The 21,261-nt window shown below is 44.5% G+C and overlaps 1 protein-coding gene and 2 non-coding genes across 3 annotated transcripts; 1 reads left to right on the forward strand and 2 right to left on the reverse strand.

Annotated features, from left to right (window-relative positions):
* The first annotated feature begins 1,292 nt into the window (after positions 1-1,292).
* On the forward strand, positions 1,293-1,365 carry Trnam-cau (transfer RNA methionine (anticodon CAU)). Its single transcript has one exon. It is a non-coding gene; the product is annotated as a tRNA-Met (tRNA).
* A 6,218-nt stretch (positions 1,366-7,583) lies between these two features.
* Positions 7,584-7,657, reverse strand: Trnat-cgu (transfer RNA threonine (anticodon CGU)). The gene has a single exon. It is a non-coding gene; the product is annotated as a tRNA-Thr (tRNA).
* Positions 7,658-11,811: 4,154 nt separating this feature from the next.
* Positions 11,812-21,096, reverse strand: Gpx6 (glutathione peroxidase 6). The gene is made up of 5 exons (XM_059262384.1): positions 21,010-21,096; positions 19,414-19,567; positions 14,332-14,449; positions 13,766-13,865; positions 11,812-12,018 (listed from the first exon to the last, which is right to left on the reverse strand). The coding sequence occupies exons 1-5, from the start codon at positions 21,094-21,096 to the stop codon at positions 11,812-11,814; spliced, it is 666 nt and encodes a 221-aa protein (XP_059118367.1).
* Between the last annotated feature and the right edge of the window lie 165 nt (positions 21,097-21,261).

The raw sequence follows: 21,261 nt of genomic DNA on the forward strand, positions 1-21,261 counted from the left end.
ACTAATGGAATCTACAAACAGGCTCCGCTCCTGCTTCTGACACCCTGCTGAAGCCTGCTCGAAGATGTCCTGAATGGAAGCCGGTTGCTATGGCTTCCTCAGACGACAGGGGGCTCCCTCCCCAAATCTCACGCTCCGGCCGGGGTTGGTGGTGGCCTTTGCTAAAGGCGGAGACAACCCACCTGAGTCAACCGCGCGGCCTTTGGAGGAGTGTGCTGAGCTTCTGCAGGCTGCGGGACCAGAGGAGTGTGCTGAGCTTCTGCAGGCTGCGGGACCAGAGGAGTGTGCTGAGCTTCTGCAGGCTGCGGGACCAGAGGAGTGTGCTGAGCTTCTGCAGGCTGCCGGACCAGTGTGCTCCCCCCGAGAGCTGCCAGCGTCTCTGCACCCCTCTTACCCACACGCCACTGGAAGCGGGTTAAAGCTCCCTGGCGCTTTCCTCACAAGCGAAGTGGAGACGATAAAAAAACGTGCCTAAACTTTTGGTAACAATTTTATTTTGTTTCTTAAATTCCAGAACGCGGGAGGCTGAGTATTTGGGGTACATACTGAGTTCCAGGATAGGTTTGGGCTACAGAGTGAAACTGTCTCAAAACAGAACCCCCAAAATGACGAAGAAAAGATTTCAGTTCTAGAATATACATATAATATATTTAAATATATAATATAAATATTTAAAATATATATCTATTTAAAAGCGTTTCCGACTGACAGCAAAGTGCAGTGTCCTTATTTGCGTCACTGATTAGTATTTCCCGACTCCTTATTTATGACAAATGTTTAGTGAGTTAGATGATACTGTGGGGTATTGTGCCATTCTTCAGATAACGGTACTTTTAAGTAACTTACACGCACAAGAAAAACGCGCGAATTATTTTCCCCTCCCGCCCTCCCTTCCGGCCGGATCTTTTCTTTCGTCTCCCATCGCATCCTTATTTCTCTATTTCGGAGCCTAGACAGGTAGGGGGCACTGAAGTGACACATTTGGAGAACATGGATTGTAACAATCTTGGTGGCGGCTCCTGCAGCTTCCGGGCTCTGTTGTCGTCTAAAAAGTTCACGCTCAAGAACCTCTGTTGGCGCACAGAAACAAGCAAGATCTCAGTGCTTAAACTGAGTTTACGGTTTTGATGGGCTGCATCGGGGCTGTCGGTGGCGCGGCCTGGGCGGACAAGGCACGCTGTTTCTTTGACTTCTGTTTCAGAAAAAAAAAAAAAAAAAAAATCTGACTTCAGAATGCAGAAATATGAAAAAAATCAGGATCAATAGTTTTGCCCCAAAGCCCCGTGCTCAGTGCCTTCTTAGCGCAGTAGGCAGCGCGTCAGTCTCATAATCTGAAGGTCCTGAGTTCGAGCCTCAGAGAAGGCAAATATGTTTTGGTTGAGGAAACCTAGTGACAAAGTTTAGCGATCCTGTAGTTTTATTATATGAAATCTAGATTAGGACAACTGACACACGCCATAAATGTAGTGAGGCTGTAGTCCTTTGAGGTCTTTCTCTTTTTACTTTAGTACATCTTGTTTACAAGATGATTTTTAATATGCCTATCACAGTGCGTTACGTAAAGCTAAATGTGTGCCTAATATCATAAATCTCAGTTACCTACTGACGCTCTAGGAAACTGACAGGAATCTGAAGGCTTCAAATAGTTCGGATACGCTATCTTGTTCTCGGGAAGTTAGAGCCTCTGCTCGGGGTTTCTCAGGCTGTGGGGACTTGGGGTCTGGTCCCTGGTCAGTTGTCCCGGAATTGCAAATGCAGATGTCTACCACAAGGTGGCGGAGTTTGAGAAAATGAACCGCAGACCCCTTGGCAGGGTGTTGCAGCTAACAGATTCTACCGAGAGAAATAACAAATCCAGAATCCTGCTAAACTTTTTTCACTATTGGTTTGAGTTGCTAGGAGCTGTGTTTCAAATTCAAGAGATTTAAGTGTAAAACCTATTAAAGCGGGTATGGTGGTGCACACCTGTAATCCCTGCATTCAGGAGGCTGAGGAAAGCTTGCCACAAGCTACAGTCTGAGAGCTTATCTCAAAAAACAAAACAACAACAACAACAACAACAAAAAAAAAAACAGCCTGGTAGACCGAGCTATCTGCTACACAATGCTGTTTATTTCACTGCCACAATTTCAGGCCAAGATCTGCTATAGGACACCAAAATGGCTGTGCGTCATGACATAGTCCGAAGAAACATCTACATCATGACCTGGAAAGATCCTGCTGCCTAGGGGCCCTAGGACTAGCTGTCATGTCAGTGACACTACACGGACTGAATAGGACCAACCGTATACCATTGGGTGATCAACTCCTGGAAGGACAAACTGATAACTAGTTACATTTCACTATAAACGTGTGGGATACAATGCATGGACATGCAGGTCTTAGAAAAAGGTACACAATCTGTCTTTGATTGTGGTGGAGACTACAAAGGTTGCTGTGGGGAGAAGACAGCCTGGCTCTATGTAGTCTCGGCTGCCTTTAAATATCTGGAAAGTCTCCTATCTCTGCCCCTCAAGTGCTGAGATTACAGGGACGGGACACCATGCCAGGCTTCAAATGTTATTGTGCAGGTCACTCCAAACCAACAGAGTTTACTAAGCTTAGGAGTCCAAGTGATGATGGATAATCAACAGCTCTCAATTATCTGTTGACAGAATAAGGAAACCTGCCTTTTGATCAATAGGTCTGCTCTGTGTATAAAACCAAATCTTTACTCAACACTCAACAGGTCACAACCACCTAGTGGGCTTTTACAAAAGCAGGGCTTACAATTATAAAAACGTGCAACACAGAAACATCTCTCAAGAATGTAAAGGCCATTGTCAGGCACGTAACCATCAAAAGCATAAGACCTCAATCTCCACTACTCGGTGACAAGACAGACTCCTAATTAGTGGTCACCAGCCGCTAATAAACACAGCTAGCCCAGCTGGTCTCGTTCATGCTAACCAAACCTTTGGACTGGTAACTTCTCTGACTCTGAGCCACAATCTCTCCCTTTAGTGACACACTTTTAGTTGACTCTGAATGTCATGAGTACTGGCAGCCACGTAGCTGAGGTACACACCCTCAATCTTTCATTAGCCTTGCCGTAGACAGCACGTCTCCCACATAAGGTATCTGATGATAATGCTTGCCAGTAACTCTGTATGTGGTCCCACGCAGATGACTTTTGACTCCTCCTGATTTTCTTTACTTATTTTTGAACGGGCTCTCACTCCGTTGCCCTGACTTGCCCCCAACGTCTGATGTTTATTTTGGTCTGGACTGCCTGAGGGCTAGGGTTTCAGGTGTGCACCACCACACCCTGCTGATGGATGACGTTTTGAGGTCAGGAAGCCCAAAGCTCTGTTCGCGGTGTAAAGCGTGTAGGACCTTTGAAGTCTGACTGGACGCACGGAGCCTGCTTGCTTCCTGTCACTTTTTCTCTTGCCTTACATCACACTGTGTCTGGACCTACCCTTAAGGACATGGATCCGAGATGTGACCGTGGTTGGCTGCCATTGAATAAGCTCTTTCTTTGAAAATCCCACCTCAGTGGTTGGTGGGTATACTGTGCAGTAGGCAAATGGCCTGGCTTAGTACCATGTACATTACCAATTCCGTCTCAGATGAGGTAGTTATTAGTTGTAGACCCATCAAATACCTGAGACTCATGTTTTGTAACCTTTCACTGGCTTAAACCAAGCCCTCTGGATTTCTGGTTGAGGACTATCTACCAGGGAGCCTGGATTGAGTTTGCCTGGTGCCTATGGAAATTTTTGTCCCAATATTACAGGGATGGGCTCAGTGATGTAGCTCCATGGTAGACTGTTTGCCTAAACATGTGGACTTTGGGTTTCTCTCAGCAGTGTAGGGGGACAAGTGCATAGAGAGGATCTGTGAGCGACCAAACCACACCCACACAGGCCAGTAGACAGTCTGTCTCTAGAGTGGGACCACGCGGTGGCTGGTCCTGTCACAGTTGATGTGCTGTATCTGCTCTCTTAGCAAACTGCCCAACCCCTTGCACAGGCGCTTAAAGACAGGCCTCAGTCTGCAACATGTTGCCTTTACAGCCTGTGCTTTGTTTTTCATTTCAGGAAAATGTATATTAGTCTTTTCCTCTCTCTCTCTCTCCTTCCTTCTCCTTCTCCTCTTCCCTCTCCTTTGCCTCCTTCTTCTCGAGGGGGGGGGGGCGGGGGAAGGGGTAGATTTTCACCATGTAACCTAGGCTAGCCTGGAGCTCACGATTAGCCCAGGCTGGCTTTGAACGCACAGTCTTCCTGCCTTTGCTTCGTAAGTGCTGGGATTACGTTCAGGTACCACCATGCTTGGCTCCTGGGCTAGCACGAGGATGTAGGGTTGTTTGTCTGTCTGTCTGTTTTTCCTGCTTCAGTGTGTGCTTGGCCAGCCCTGCTACTGTTCTGAGTCCGTGACTAGAAAGGACCGAGGCCCCTTTCCTGCTGTGTACAGGGGTGGACACACCCCAGCTGCCGCCTTTCACTGCAGGCACGATCTTGGCAGAGCCCCGTCCGCTCACTGAAGGCTTCTTTAGTTCTTCTCAGTTAACTTTTTGGTTTGGGAGGGTTTTTGTCTTTATGTGTATGTATGTATGTATGTATGTATTTAGTTAGTTAGTTAGTTAGTTAGTTAGTTAGTTAGTTATTGGCTTTGTGGGGTTTTTTGTTTAGTTTAGCGGGTTTTTTGTTTGTTTGTTTTGCTGTGTGTCCTATAAATATATTTTTATTTTGTCATTAAGTATTTCATAGTTTTGATAATCTTAAAAATGGAATCTTCTTTAAAATTTCGATTTGGGGGAGCTGGAGAGATGGCTTAGTAATTGAGTGTCTACAGCTGTTGCAGACGACCAGGGCACTTCCCAGAACCCACGTCATACTTGCCTATAGCTTCATCTCCAGAGGATCCCAGGTCCTCTTCTGGCCTGATCAGGGCCACACATGTGATCACATATGCACACACATATACATAACTAAATAATAAAGTAAATAATTTTTAAAGTCAATTTGTATTTGCTTTGAATGCTAAACTTGGAATTTTTAGAGCTGACCCTAGGGGCATCTTGCTCACTCATGACAAACCTCCTGAATTGATTTGCTAATGATTTAAAGAACACTTTTTTTTTTTTTTTTCTGGAAAGCACTGCCTTGAAATGTGTCATAATGTCTTTGCCCGGTCAGGTGACACTAGCCTTCTAAAGTCGGTTCAGATATTTGCCTTCTTCAAGACTTGCTGAAGGAATTCATTATTACATCCATTGAAATTGGCCTCTTTAGAGAATTTGGCTGATGTCTCTCCAATCCTGACTTCTCCAAAGCCCACCTAGATAGGGTGGTTTTAGTTTACATAAAACTTCAGCAGGGGACTCCAGTTTTTTATTTATGTCTGTTCTATGGAAACCTCCTCGAGAAGCTTAGTCTAAAACAGTGACTTCCTATCATGTTTATTTAGCAATAAACACTAGCAATACTTGGCATATGCTTGTGACAAATCTCTGCATTGTGTCTCCATCTTCACACAGTCTTTCCCTCACATACCTATCCTGAAGTCCAAAGCTTCCTCCTTGCATTTACAAAAGTTCGGGGAACTGGACTGTGTCCACCTTAATTCAGTAGGCTCATCATCAAAACGGGTTCCTCCTGACAGGTTAGTGCTTCTCAACCTGTGAGTCTTGACCCTTTCAGCAAGCCTCTATCTCCAAAAAACACTTACATCATAATTCATAACACTAGCAAAATTACAGTTACGAAGAAGCAATGAAAATAATTTTATGGTTGGGGGTCACCACAACATGAGGAACTGTATTCCAGGGTTGCAGCATTAGGAAGGTTGGGAGTCACTGTGCTAGGTGAAGCAGGACACACTTAGGAGGTGAAGGCACAGGACCAGGGTTCAGGGTCAGCCTGGGCTATATGAATCCCTATTCTAAAACAAAACAGAATAAAACAAATCAATAGCAAAAGTCCGTTACTTCTGCAAAGAGTTCATTTTCAAATAAAGTCACATTAATAGCAAGTACAGGGGATTAAAGACTTAACATATCTTTTGAGTGAGGGGGACACAATTCATCAAAACATGCTTAGAATGTTTATTCATACATTTAAAATAAAAAGGGAAGGAACACAGTTGTCCCAAACCATTATTTTAAAGATTAGAACAACGATCTCACCATATACCGAACTTAACTGGCCACTGATGTACGGGCCAGATATCCATTTCGGATAGTTCGTGTGTATTTATCCACCAGTTCTAGTCAAACATTCTAGTCAGCTTGTGACTGCTGCCCACTGAGCTAAAGTCATTTGTCACGGGTGCCTCAACCACCTCATGCAGCAGCTGAGGGTTGAATACGGAGACCAGGACCTACTTCAAGTCCCCATCAAAATGAACAGAGGTGAGATCCAGGCACAGTTAAAGGTAATTTTCTGGTTATTTTATGTTGCTACTTATGGTACTTAGTGATCTAGTGGTTATACTGTGCCAGCTTCCATTGATAAAAAGAATTAAAAGCAGTGGGATGGCTCAAGGGGTCTGGGCACCAGCCACCAAGCCTGACAACACAGCTCTGTCCCTAGAACTAACATGGTAAGAAGTGAATTGGTTTCCACAGCTGTCCTCTGGTCTCCATGCACACATATGCGTGCACACACAAATAAATAAGTATATGGAAATATTAAGAACACTTGACCGTGATTTTATTTGACAGGATATTCTCTTAAGTACCTGCCCCACCTCATACATGCCCCATATTCTTCCTTAGTCCCTCCCTCCCGCAGACTTCATCAGTATCTGACACAGTTAGTTACTATATATATAATATATTCATTTTTGTATATCTGTCACTCCTACACTGCATGTAAGATTCCCCAGAGTTTTTGGTTAGTTTTCTTCAGGGCTGTATTTCCTCCCTTGGGGGATATGCCTGCCACATAAAACCAAACAGTTAATGTTTGTGGCGTGTGGATGAGACAGTGGGAGATGGGGAGCACAGACCTTTTCTAAAGCACCAGGGTGGGCTCAGCTGCTTTAGATTGCTTTGGCACAGTTTTCCAATCTGCTCTTTCCTCCCTGCCTTACGATCCTTGCTTAGCATACTTGGGTCCGGGAAATTTTAACTTCTGGTCTATCATCTGGAATGCTTTCTGGTTATTTCCTTGAGAGGCTTAATTTAGGTGTTCTTGCTTGTATCCTCTTCAAAATGCCAAAGACAAGGCTGGCCGTGTAGCTAGGTGGTCCGGTGTGGGCCTAGGCTTCCTCTCCTGCAACATAAAAAGGGAGAGGGTGGATGGAAGGTCTGGCCTCTCACTACAGACATTCTAGTTTTCCTTTACAGTGGCTCATTGAGCTGAAATGGCTAGGATCTGGATCATGTGTATCTATGCATGGAATTGTGGCTGCCCCTAAATTTAATGTAAATTTGTGAAAAGTGACCCAGGACCTGTCCATACATTATCCGTTGACCAAGTTTTGAATTTGAATTACCTCATTAAAAACTGCGTTGTTTGAAAAAGTATGAGACCATGACAGGTTATAATCTCGTAATAACAATTGAGTCTTAGCGGTAGGAAAGGTGTGAAAACACAAGGCCCCACTGGGAGTCGAACCCAGGATCTCCTGTTTACGAGACAGGCGCTTTAACCAACTAAGCCATGGAGCCACATGGCAGCAGGTGTAAAAGACAGATGAATCTATTCTATTTGGTGGGGGGGAAACGGCTTATACTATCTGGTGATGCCTATTTTCGTTACAGAAGAATCATCTGTGAAAAGATACTGCGTTTTCTCTCGTCAGGCTGAAAGCATCACACCAGAAAACGAGTCAGTCCCGGGGTCAGATATTTTCCTCTTTACACACACACACACCCGGCTATGGAATGACAAAGGCCATCCACAACAAAGCAGATGAATGCGCAGGCAGGCACGGCACTTGTGCCTCTGCGTGTGTGCTGTTCGAGTCTTTGGCCTCTTCAAAGAGCTGCGTAAAAAAGAAACCATTTCCAGCGTTCTCGGCTTAGCAGATTTCCTGGCGACTGGACGAAAGCCGATCTTCAGCTACGGCTGTCTGCACGTTTATGCCCTCTTTGAACCTTCTAAGTTCGATTTCAAAGACCATAAAGAGGATCTCACTCAGAGCCTCTGGAACGAGGGGCTGGGGAGGCTGGAGCCTGCACCCTGCACTGGGGACCAGAAACGGTTTGGTTTCCTGGGAGTGGAGGTAGAGGGCTGTGCTCAAGCCGGGAAGCTGGCTGGTGCTGGGATTGTTGGGGGCGGGGGAGGGGGGAGAGGAACGAACCTGCTAGGCCACAGCAATGGGGCAGGCAGGACCCATCTTCTCAGGGCTGGGGAGGACATGGAGAGTCGCATCAAAGGCAAATGGGTTCCAAATCCAACTGTGGGAATTAAGTGCTACCCAGAACTCCATCAGCAGAGGCTTTCTACCCTAAGGACTTTATGATATCAAGCAGAACCCGGATGCCCTGTGTGTACAGTTGAAAGTGGGGTAGGGAAAGACCTTTGTAGTTGATCTCAGTAAAAATAACAAATCCCGTGGTGGTATATACCTGCAATCCCAACACACTGGGGAAGCTGAGGCAGGAGGATTGCCTTGAGCCCGAGGCCAACCTGATTTACATAGCAAGCCTCTGCTTTAAAAATAAACAAATGACCCCCAAAACGCAGCACTGACCCCAAAGTGCAGCAGGGAAACTTGGAACTTCCTGGGACTGAAGGGACCCCCAAGACTAAGTTCTCAGCACAAAGGAGATTTACTTGCCTCAGAGGAACAAGGCAGGGAACAAGAGACAAAGACAGGAGACCCAGCATGAGGGAGAAGGGGAAAGTTATATTGATGGGGGGAGGGAACGGGGACAAACGACTGCCTCTGGATAGAGAGGACACACACATAAGCCAACAGGCAAATGGCAGTTTATAAAGGTAAAAGGGGAAACCCCAGGTTAGAATGAGGTGTTTCATTTTGATTGGGCTTGTTAATGGGACAGCCAAAAGGGGACTTTTGGTTGCTGGACTTCAATACTTTGATAGCCGGACCTTAGTAGTGACCCAGCTTGGGAGGAGGAGGAGGCTGGCTCTGGCTGGCTTATGGCTTGAATGTGAAATGTCCAGCACCGACTCATGTGTTTGAACACTTGATCCTCAGCTAATGGTGGCTTTGGGGTGAGTTGTGGTACCTTTAGGATGTAGGTCACTGCAGGGCAGGTCCAAGAGGTACAGCCTGTCCTGCTGGGCTCTCTGCAGTTACCTCACACTTTTGCTGCCTGAGAAACTCCATTCATGATCAACTAGGAACCAAAGCAAGTCCTCCCTCCCTGATATTGCTTTTGTGTTTGGCCACATAGGCAAGAAGAGGAACTAATGTAGGTGGTTGTAGAATATTACATTAAGAAATGTTACTTTTTTATATGCTGTGGAATATTTGTTTAATGATGCAAAGATGTGTTGCATTCTTTTATTGTTGCATTTGTTTAACTCTGTGAAGCTGAGTTACTTTGCCTGTCTAAAACACCTGCTAGTCTAATAGAGAGTTAAATGGCCAATAGTGAGGCAGGAGAAAGGATAGGCGGGGCTGGCAGGCAGAGAGAATCAATAAAAGGAGAAATCTGGGAGGAGAAGGAGAAAGAGCAAGAGAAGAAGGAGGATGCTAGAGGCCAACCACCCAGCCAGCCATGGAGTAAGAGTGAAAGTAAGATACACGGAAGTAAGAAAGGAAAAAGCCCAGAGACAAGAGGTAGGTGGGGTTATTTGAAGTTAAGAAAAGCTGGCAAGAAACAAACCAAGCTAAGGCCAGGCATTTATAATTAAGAATAAGCCTACATGTGTAATTTATTTGGGAGCTGGGTGGCAGGTCCCCCAAAAGAGCAAAAACCAACAAGAGTAGGCTCCTTAGAACAATGTTTATTTTCTCTGGGGCAGAGACATAGAATCTGTATTTTTCAGAGCAGCAGCAGAGTTGAGACCTCATAGATTCTCAGGCACAGTGAACACGTGCTGTGGCAGGCCGAAAGTGAGAGGCTACAGGTCCCTGTTGCTAGAAGAGCTTCAGGAGGCCTCCAAGCCCTAAGAGTCAAGTGTCCCAAATTTCTATGCCTAGATGTTGTAACATTAGCTGCTGTAAGAACCAAGGGACTTGACCACCTATGACTCAAAAACTGGAACACTAGCTGTGGCGTCGATCCCAGTACCTAAGGCTTGGGAGCTGCAGCTCCAGCTGATACTGACTGCCACCACCACCAGCTTCTGTTAAGAGCAGAGGGTTACAGTTGCCCCCAATTGCTCAGGGAAGCAAATCACAGAGTAATAAGCTCCCACCCAAAACACCGGGAGCAGTAAGTCTCTGGACTGTCCAGCCCATAGCCATACGCCTGTAGTCTTCTAGACTTGCAGCTATGACAAGCGCTAGAGCCTGTCAGCAGACCATAACCCCGTGACACTCAAGGGCCAGAACTAGAGACACCAGAAAAACGACTTCTCCTACTTCAGTTTCCCATCTGGACAGAAGAAAGTGCTGCAGTCAGCTGACCACGAACAGCGGGCTTTCTGTAGGGCTCTTGCACTTCTGATAAAGATCAGGGTCTGTTGCTTTTGACACTTTGTCCTGTTTATGTGCTTTCAGATTTTAATTGTTAAGTATAAATTAATTTTATAAACAGAATTGAAAGGGGGAGGGAGGGAGAGAGGAAGGGAGAGGGAGAGATTCCTTCAGAAGCAAGAAGTCCTCTTTTGTAGGAGCGTGGAGGGCTTGACTAAATGATCAGAAGGAAGGGACAGAGAGGCCTGTCCCCAAAGAGTCTACAAGCTGGGCATGATTGCAGTACCTGTATTCCTAGCTACTTGAAAGGCTGAGACAGGAGGACTGGAAATTCAAGGCCAGCCTGGGCTACATACGTAAGTCTGTGCTTTAGATCTGAGCAGCAATGTGTCTACAGTGCCACCTGATGCTTTGACTAGTACCAAGAAGATTCTAGAACACTTCTGAGAAAACCAGAATGTTGAAGAAGTAAGTAGTGAGGTCAAGCGAGCACATAATACAGACTGAAAAACATCACCCGGAGTCCACTGCTGCTGGTTCTTCGATTATTTATTGATCATTATCACGAGACAGTGTTAATAGGGATAAATTTAAAGTTGGGAAGAGTCAGGATGAGAGTGAAGTGCATCATTTGGTGTGAAGGACATCTGTGACTAGGAACCAGAACCCAAATTCACTAGCAGAAAGGCACCCAGGAAGGCTCTGGTAGGGTCTCATCCAGAGGAGCCTTGGGGCCTACCAGGGTAGAGATGGTCCTCCCTTCATGCCAGGTAAGGTTTCTGCTCTCAGCCTTCAGAATCCCCTAAGAAAACTACAGGATGGTGTGCCACCAAGGGGGCTAGACAGAAGGGCTTGACAAAGCATGCCCAGCTTGAGAGGAGAGGAGGCTGGGAAGGGAACCCAAAGGATCTTGCTACCCATTTCCACTTCCTTTAACTGATTGAGACAGTGAGTGATAGATTAGGACCTTTAGAGGGGTTGCTTTTTTAGATGAATGGGATTGTCTGGATCATCAACTCTAAAATATGACTTCCTTTTGGAATAGATTAGGAAAACTTGATATAGCAGAGGCAGATATTTGGGTAGATAGATTCTCTTTGACTTAATTTTCAATGCATGTACACGCCTACCACAGAGACCCGTCTGTAAACATTCATGCAGAGCTGTTCACACATGCATTAGTAGGGATGCAGGTAGTGTTGCATGCTCTGGTCATCTGGAGGCTGGTGATGGAGTGGAGCAAAGACATTCTTTGTAAAGCATATCCTACTGGGTACGGGTTTGGTTTAGGTACTCCATGATGTCAGACTGGACAGTGCGAACAGGAGTCATGTGGAACCAGCGCATGACAGGGACCCCATCAGACCCCACCAGGAACTTCTCAAAGTTCCAGCGGATGTCATGGACCTTCATGGGATTCCAGAAGAGATATTCTGAAGATCCCAAAAGTTCAGAGGTGGGAGGGCAGGAATTCTGGAGTAGAGACATGAAAAATAGAAAGATGATCTCATTTCTGCTTCTATGTTGTCTAGCCTTCTCTGCTCACTACTGTACATCTTAATGGTTTAAACTCCACATGCTTCCGGCCCTTCCCAGGCCTCTTAATATACTACCACCAGCACACCAAGGACATTCTAAACAGGGTAGAAAGTATGACAGTCAGTGAACAGCATCCCACTTTCCTGCCTCTCCTCTAGTCTCATGATTTCATCATGATGAGTAAAAGAACACCTTCAGCGGGGGTGGGGGTGGAGGTGGGGGCATGATGGCATGCACACACCTTTAATCCCAGCACTCAGGAGGTTAAGAAGTCAGATCTCTGAGTTCAAGTCCAGCCTGGTCTACAGAGTAAATTTCAGGACAGCCAGGGCTACACAGAGAAACCCTGTCTCAGAAGAAAAAAAAATCTCTTTCTTTCAGCAAGTCATGATTTCTATGGTTTTAGTTTCCATAGGTGAAAAATAATAGGTTGGTTTTAGAATTGTAGTTCCCAGGCTTTGGAACTTCATAAGCCATAAAAGTTCAATAGCTATTTTGGCAATAAGGAAATTAAAATCTGTTATAACTATAAATTTAAATCTTAAGATATTTTATTATTCACTTTCTTTTCTCTAGATTTATCTTATTTTTAAATTATGTCTATATATGTGTATCTCAGGTGGGTATGTACGCCTGTGAATACAGGTCCTGCAAAATTCAGCACAGGTTGTTGGATCCCTGGCTGAACAAGTGGTTGTTCTGGGAACTGATCTGGAAGATCAGTATATGTTAAAGGCTGAGCTATCCCTCCAGCTCCATACTATTTAGTTATTTAGTTATTTAGTTAGTTTCACTCAAGAGCCCAAGATGGTCTGAAACTCAGCGTGTAACCCAAGCTGATTATGGACTCAGCTTCCCAAGCACTAGGATTTCAGGCATGAGTCACCACGTCAAACAGGACTTTTAAATATTAGGCAGCTCTGTATAGATAATATTACTGTTTTGTTTGTTTTGAGACAGAGTCTTGTTGTGTAGCTGTGACTTGCCTGGATAGGACTATTTAGACCGAGTTAGCCTAGAATTCACAGCCATCCCCCTGCCTCGGGATCCTGAGTTATGTCATTGTAGGTGTGAGCCACCATGTTTTGTCATGGTCTTCTTTTGTGCTACAAAAAGCAGTTCATGTGGTGTAGCCTGACCATAACTTATTATTGGAATAAGTAATTGTTGTTTATATTTAATAAGTAGATCTTTTGTTTCAGTTTGCTGTGGATGAGTGGAAATATCCACAGGGACAGCTTTGTTCTGTAGCCCATCCTCTGGGAACCAGTGACTACGTGATCCTTGTTGGGAAGGTCCTTCTTTCCTGGTCTTCTTCTGCAGTTATAACACACTGTGATTCTTCTCCTTTGGCACTCTGTCTTAGCCATGTCCTCTCCTGACTATATAATAGATCCTTCAGGTAAAAGACTAACCTATTAGTAACTGTTAACTTGTATTTCACAGTCCCTTGAAAAGGTAGAGATTTGATTAATGATTATCGATTGAATAAGCAAATCATTAGCATTCAGCAGGGGAGGTTAATCCACACGAGAACTATCATGTGTGTCTCCTCTGCTTGGAGTCAAGGCCTCATGTCTGTGAATTTACTCCTTAAGGGGTCCCTCCTCATCATAGACACCAGCCCCATTGCTCCCAGAGAATCTTGTCTGACTGATCCACACCATGTTTGTTCACTCACCTTTAGGAAAGAAAAAAACTTTTGTTCGTTTTCTCCATTCACATCCCCTTTCTCAAAGAGCTGGAAATTGGGGACATAGCCACCTCCTGGACGCACATATCTGCAGTGAAAGAAGGTATTCTCAAGAGAATCCAAATGAAATCGAGGAGGGGTAGGAGCGGCCACCAGTGGTCCTCACAAAGGGATGGGAAAGATTATAGAAAAAGAGAGGAGGAAGAGGGGGTTTCTCTGGGATCAAGATTCCAAGTAGGAGGCTTCATAGAATCAGAGCATTCCAAGACACTGGGGAGGGGACATTTTGAGCTCAGATTTCCTGGCGCATCTCCATTTCCTGTGTCCTTCTTTTCCCTGAATGTTGTTTCCTTAGATCTTCCCTGTTCTCACCCTTAAAGAAGCCAAGTGTGGAGAGAGAACTTGGGCATTTCCTGCAGGGCTGGCTGGAACTCAAGGCATCATGATGGCAGACTTCAGCCCACTGTCCCATCACCCACCCTAGAAGACTCTGGAATGGAAGGTACCCAGGCAGATGAGGAAAGGGCTCCTCTAGGACCCCACATAGCACTCACTTGAGTCCAAGGAGGATCTCTGAGTTTTTTGCAGGTTCTTGTTTTCCAAACTGGTTGCAAGGAAAGCCCAAAACAACGACATTGAACTGCCTCAGCTCCTCCTGCAATGTATTCAGTTCTGTGGGTAGAGGGTGAACAGCACGGGCTGACTCCCTGGTCAAGTCTCAAAGGACCACAAGGCTTACCTTCTCATCCTGCGAAGACACTGAGGACTATGGAAGGCTACAGACATTCAACAGGCAGAGCAAACAGCTGTAACACAAGTCTCTGGGAACTCATCTCAACGGCTGCTGGTTTTGTGGCACACGGTTTCCCAGATCTCCTTACTGTTCGCCTTACATGCAAAGAGTTTGGGTTAGACTTATGAAAAATCCTACTTGATTCTGAAAGGCTAGACTCACAGTGCACTGTCTTCATTAGCTGGTGGAGAGGTTGACCAGATGTTCCATAAGGAAAAGGCAAATGAAAGGGGCATGCTCTCCTGTGTCTCATGACAACCTCTGATGCTACAGTCACCTTCCCAGAAGCATGCTTTGCTATTGCAAATTAGAAGTAATAAAAGGGAACAGAAAAGCAGAGTCTTACTGCAGTGTTCACCTATAATCCCAGCACTTGGAAGATGGAGGCAGGGGAATAGCCCTAAGTCATAGGTCAGCCTGATCCATATAGTGAGTTCCAGGCCAACCAAGTCTACGTAGTGAGATACTTTCTCAAAAAGAGAGAAAAGTCCAAACCTAACGATAGCATTCTCTACCCTGACCTCAATACCAATAAACTAACACCATGGCCGCCTCAGTAGGATCCCAGGCCACACAGTGTAGACTGTTCTTCATTCACCAAGAGCCTCTTACTTGTCTGCTCAGACCTGTGCCACTGCTACCTTCAGCCATTTTCGGTTTGGAGTTCCTCCTCAGAACCAGCCACGAAGCTCCTTTAGGACTGCTCTGTTTGCTGTCCCCTCAAGAACCTCTTCCTAGCCGGGCGGTGGTGGTGCACGCCTTTAATCCCAGCACTCAGGAGGCAGAGCCAGGCAGATTTCTGTGAGTTCAAGGCCAGCCTGGGCTACCAAGTGAGTTCCAGGAAAGGCGCAAAGCTACACAGAGAAACCCTGTCTCGAAAAACCAAAAAAAAAAAAAAAAAGAACCTCTTCCTAGATGAGAGTGTCTTCAAGTTTTAATACAATCCTTGTATATTTTATGTGAAAATATATAATATATATTTATCTTAATAAAATATAAAATTAGAAAATAAATATATATTTAATAAATTTAATATAAAATTTATTTTTGAGTTTCATGTGTGACCAGGATGGCTTCCAGCTAATTGTGTAGCCAAGGATGACCTTGAACTTCTGACCCTCCCACCTTCCCCTTCCCCTACCCAGTGCTAGAATTAGAGATCTGCATCACTATACTTGGTTTATGTGGTGCTGCGGCCTGAACCTAGGGCTTCATACAGGCTAGGTAAGTACTCAGCCAATGGAGCTACACCTCCACCCCCTATAAAAATACTTTGTATAGTCTTACCCATATCTTCAGTTGCTGCCTACATTCACCCATCTCTTATCTTCAACTTCCTCCTTGTAGCATAAACTCAGTAGACCTCAACTTTAGTCTCTGGCAAGCTCTGAGCCCTCTCAATTTTTTCATCAAGAGTAAAATTTGAGGTGTTCTCCAAAATTCTCACTAAGTAGTTTAATTCAAAATGAGTGAAGTAGCCAGGTATAATGGCCGAAGCCTGTAATCCCAACATTTGGGAGATGGGTCAGGAGGATCAGAAGTTCAAGACCAACCTTGTCTCCTGGAGACCTTGTCTCAAACAGAGAAGTGAGGAAATAGCAGGCACTGATGAGGAATAACATCCATGTATTTTATTATGTAAAAGAGCAAGGTAAAGAATAATTTCTGTATATGTACGCCTATCTCTCTTTTACACACACACACACACACACACACACACACACACACACAGAGACAGACGCGCGCGCACGCGAGAGAGAGAGAGAGACAGAGACAGAGACAGAGACAGAGAGACAGAGAGAGACAGAGAGAGAGAGACAGAGAGAGAGAGAGAGAGAGAGAGAGAGAGAGAGAGAGAGAGAGAGAGAGAGAAGGGAGAGAGGAGATTGATTTCAGGAAATATATACTATAAACTATTACAAGTTATGTAAAGTAAAGGGGATTTGGGCAGTATGCCTATTAAACCCTTTTGTATCTTATGAATGCTGTGAGGTATTTTATACTCAACATATGTATTAAAATTAAATTTAAAAAATTCCCTCAGACCTAAACAAATGCTAGTCAAGCATTCTACCATGCTCTTAGCCCTAAAATTAAATTATAACAACTTTCCAAATCTACCATATTTTCAACTTTTTGAAGGAAAGAAAATCCCCATTTGTTAACGGATACTAAACTGATTTTTGCCTCTTAAATTTAGGTTCTTGGGTTTTAAAAAAAATTAATATATATCTTTTCAGGTTTTCCTTAAAGCTGATTCCATGTAAGAATATATAAATATAGTAGTTAAGAGCATTGACTGCTCCTCCAGAGTACTTGGGTTCGATTCCCAGTGCTTACATTATATCTCACAACTATCTGTAACTCAAGTGCCAGAGGATTCAGTACCTCTTCTGGTCTTTGTGGGCACTGCATGAATGTGGTTCACATACACAGATACATACATACATGCGTACATACAGACAAAACAACCATATACATAAAATTAAATCTAAAAACAAAAGACAAGAACAAAAAACCTGTAATTTCACCACTAAATTGAAACAAGTCTTTAGCTTCTCTTGAAATCTGAACCAGTTGTTTGGCTATGATTTGTATCATGTGGTAATTTTTCTTTCTTTCTTTCTTTTTTTTTTTTTATTTTCTTGAGACAGGGCTTCATGGAGCCTAGACTGGCCTGGAATATAATATGTAACCAACAATGACCTTGAACTCCTGACTCTCCTACCTATACCTCCCAAATGGGGTTATAGGCTGTACTATTAATGCCTGCCTGAGGAAGTGGCATTTTAATATAACCACAGCTAAGCCAAACATCTTCCTCTGAACCTTAACTTCAAAATAACAAAATTTGATGACACATGTGTCCTAGATGAGACATTGCAATATACATCAATTTAAGTCATGTTTAGGAAGCAGAAAATTCTGGAATTTGTAATTATTATAGTTGCATTAAAACAAATTGATAGAGTGTAATAACATTGTTCACACGTATAATCGAAGCATTTGGGAGGCAGAGGCAGAAGGATCATGAGTTTGAAAGGTGAGATCTTATCTCAAAAATTACTTTTGAATAGTACCAGATAGTTTTGATTAGTCAAGTAGGGAGCAATGTCAACATGTGGAATTTGTAAAAACTTGTTCCTGAATTATTTTGGTCCATTTATCTGTAGCATTTGATTCAATAAACCTTTAGAAGTTATCATGGATATTCTTAAAACAATAATGTTCTTAGCATGTCAAAAATTGTATCTATCACTTGTACAATTCATATAGAAATTTATATGACCTTTTTTTATATGGATTAACAAAAATATGAAATTATTTCATGATGAACACAATAGGGAGATGGAACATTCTCCCATATTTACCACTTGCTCTAAGCAGCCTTCATAGCGGCTTGGATAAAAAACCTCATTCTCTGTCATTTGGGGGTGCCTCCCAAAGATAAAAGACCAGTCTTATTTCCTGTTGTTGTTGTTGGTAGTGGTGGTGGTGTGTGTGTGTGTGTGTGTGTGTGTGTGTGTGTGTGTGTGTTTGTGTGTATATGTGATATGTACATGTGTGGAGACTGGGGGTAGATGTTTGGTGTTTTCCTCTATCCCCACATTATGTTTTTCCACTTTATGATATATGACATATATGATATTTTTTGAGATCGTCTCTCACTGAACAGGGGCCACTGTTTTACCTAGACTGGCTGGCCAGTCAGCCTGAGGAATCCACCTGCCTCCTCGCCCCTTGTCTCCCAGTTATAGGCTTACAGGCTTGTGCCTCTACCATGTTTGGATTTTTGTAGGTTCTAGGGAACTGATACAGGTCTTTGTGTGTGTTCAACAAGCACTTTATGCACTGAGACATCTCCCTAGCCTCCTAATGTTTGTTTTTGTTTTGATATGGGGGTCTTAAGTAGTTCAAGGGTTGAGAATGACTTTGAACTCCAGATCCTCCTGTCTCCCACTCATAAGTGCTGAGATGACAGGTTTGGACCACTATGTTATGCGATGCTGAGGACCAAACCCAGGACTTTGTGTATGCGGGCAAGCACTCTGCCAACCGAACCACATCACCAGCCACATAATCTATATTATGACTCCCCATTTCACTCTTGGTTTAATGCAAGCCAATCTCCACTATTCTAGGTTCTGGCCTATGAGTCACAGGGAGGCTTTGGTGTTCTGTCAATCAACCCTACAGAACATCAACATCAGAGTATGCAACCATGGTCAGCCATGACCAATCAAGACTGCTCTTCAATCATGTCTGAACACACACACACACACACACACACACACACACACACACACACACAATGTCTAAATCACAAAATGACCACTCGCCACCCTGCCAATATAAATGGTTGCAACTACTTTACCAGTTACAGCTTCAGCCTGTTTCTCTCACACTATAGATATGATTTCTTAAGATAACCAATAACATAATTGTCCCCTTCTTTATTTCCTGACTGCTTTAATCCAGAGCAAAGGTTCAGTTCCTTGAATCCTTTCCCACACTACCTGATGCTAGCTCAGGTGACCTGAGTCTTTTTTATCCCTTTCTGAGAAGCCTCCTTATTCCCTGTGGCAGATGGGCAGCAACTCCAACTCGTTCAACCACGGATGTGTTTCTTAGTGGTTGTCCAACACATCTCGGGGAAAACCTTAGTGCTAAAGGATGGAGATAATTCTGGCAGGAAAAGCAGCAGAATAGGAAGGGTTAGGGGAACAGAGTCAGTGTGCTTACTCATTCCCCAATCCCAGTAACACAGAAACACCTTTCTCCCTTCAGAATATGGTCAGGTGGCAAGCTAGTTGTGAGAGAGAACTGAAATTTGAGTTCTTACCGGGATAAGTAGCTGTTAGGCCACAGAAGGATGCCACGTTGACAAAGAGGATGTGCTTTCCTGCATACTGCTGGAACTGGACATACTCCCCACCATTCAGGGTCTTGGCTCCATACTCATAGATGGTGCCAGCCACCCCTTTGTCGCAATCCACCTGTAATACGACACAAGTGACTCCAGTGGTCTGACCTAATAAACAAGAATCCTCAACATCTGTTAGCATTTTCAAAGCACTTAAAGATTTTTCATGCAATATCTTAAAATTGGAAGAACTGAAGAATTTCTGTTTGAGGAACTCCACACTCAGGAAGGTATTGGTGGTGAACACAGACCTGGGTGCCCCTAGAGGGTGCCCTCTCCAGTGGGCTGTGACCTCACTTGATAGTAGGTAACCTTTACAGCTGCCAATCAGAATTTGACATGCATTCTTACCCTTCACATGCCCAACAGCAGAGGTCAAAGCTCAAAGGTCAGACTTAAGGACTTGCATCATGGGAGCATTTTAGGCATGTTTGGGCTCCCAAGAAGACACACTGGATCAAAATCTCTAGGAATGGGACCCAATCACCAGTGGGTTCTCAGTTTAGCTAAGGTCTGAGAATTACTGTGCTCTATGATAAGATTGTTCCTTACCTTTTAACAGAAGGGAGCCAGAATTGGCAAAAGATATATAAGTAGCTTAAAGCCACAAGTGAGGTTGGGGTTTTCAATGAGTTTTGCTGATTTTAAAGTTAAAATATATTGGTCCCTCAAGTCATCTGCATTAGCCCTATTCTGCCTTCTAAGATGTATGCATGCATTTTTTTTTAAACAGGGGTGGCTACTGACTCCCCATGTGGACATTTGTGGATACCAGTCCCTGCTCCTGGCTCCTTGTGAGGATTTTTGGCTACTGCCCTACAGTGTGATGATTGTGCAGCTCCTTGGAACAGCACCAAGATCTGAGGAGAAGTCATTGCACTGTGCAGAGCCCTGTCTTCATGCCTTCCCCCCAAAAAATCAGCCTCTGTGTCTTAATAGTCACTAAACAAAAGCCCCCCTTCCCCTAATTGGATTTCTCCCTCTCCCTCTCTCTCCCTCTCCCTCTCTCCTCTCCCTCTCTCCTCTCTCTCTCTCCTCTCTCTCTCTCTCCTCTCTCTCTCAGTTTGGTCCAATTGGTCTGAGAACAATCAGCCTCCCAATTCCCTTGCTACTTAACCACTCATTTCCCAGAACCCACGGGCTGCTCCAGGTTACAGATCAGCATGGGATAGGGTAGATTCTGAGTTGTCAAGCAGAGATCAAGGAGGAATGGCAGAGGCAGCTGGGGGTGGGGGTGGGGGTAGGGGGTGGCTGGCTATATTCTGCTCAAAGGTCCACTGGGTGCAGAGAAGCAGAGAAGATGCGTGGAAAACACAGTAAAGCAGACTGAAGAGAGGCAGGAAAGGTGCTGTGGCAGAGGGCATCGGTGGAAGAAGTCTGCAAAGAAAGGCTGTCAAAGCTCTCTCCCTTCAAGAACAGGACAGGCCCTTGAATCGCTTGGTAGCCACGTTATTTATCAGATGTTGAAATCAGCTTAGATCCCCGGGCGCGGGCAGCGGGTCGAGGCTTGCTTACCTTTGTTTTTTGAGGATCCATAGTCCCCTGAGACAAGGCAGCTAGAAACAGTGGGAAAAGACAGGAGGTCCAGAACTGCTTGGCCATGGCTGTACAAGGCACACTGGGTGAGTCTCGAACCTCAGGAACTGTGATCCCTTTTGAGTATCCCCAGCAGGCACCAGTTTGGAGAAGCACAGCCAATCACAGAGCTGCTTTCAGTCTCCACCTCTCTCCTTTTCTCTCTTCTGCTCACCCTTGCTCTTCTGATGC

This window comes from Peromyscus eremicus, chromosome 5 (genome assembly GCF_949786415.1).
Source record: "Peromyscus eremicus chromosome 5, PerEre_H2_v1, whole genome shotgun sequence".
NCBI lineage: Eukaryota > Metazoa > Chordata > Mammalia > Rodentia > Cricetidae > Peromyscus > Peromyscus eremicus.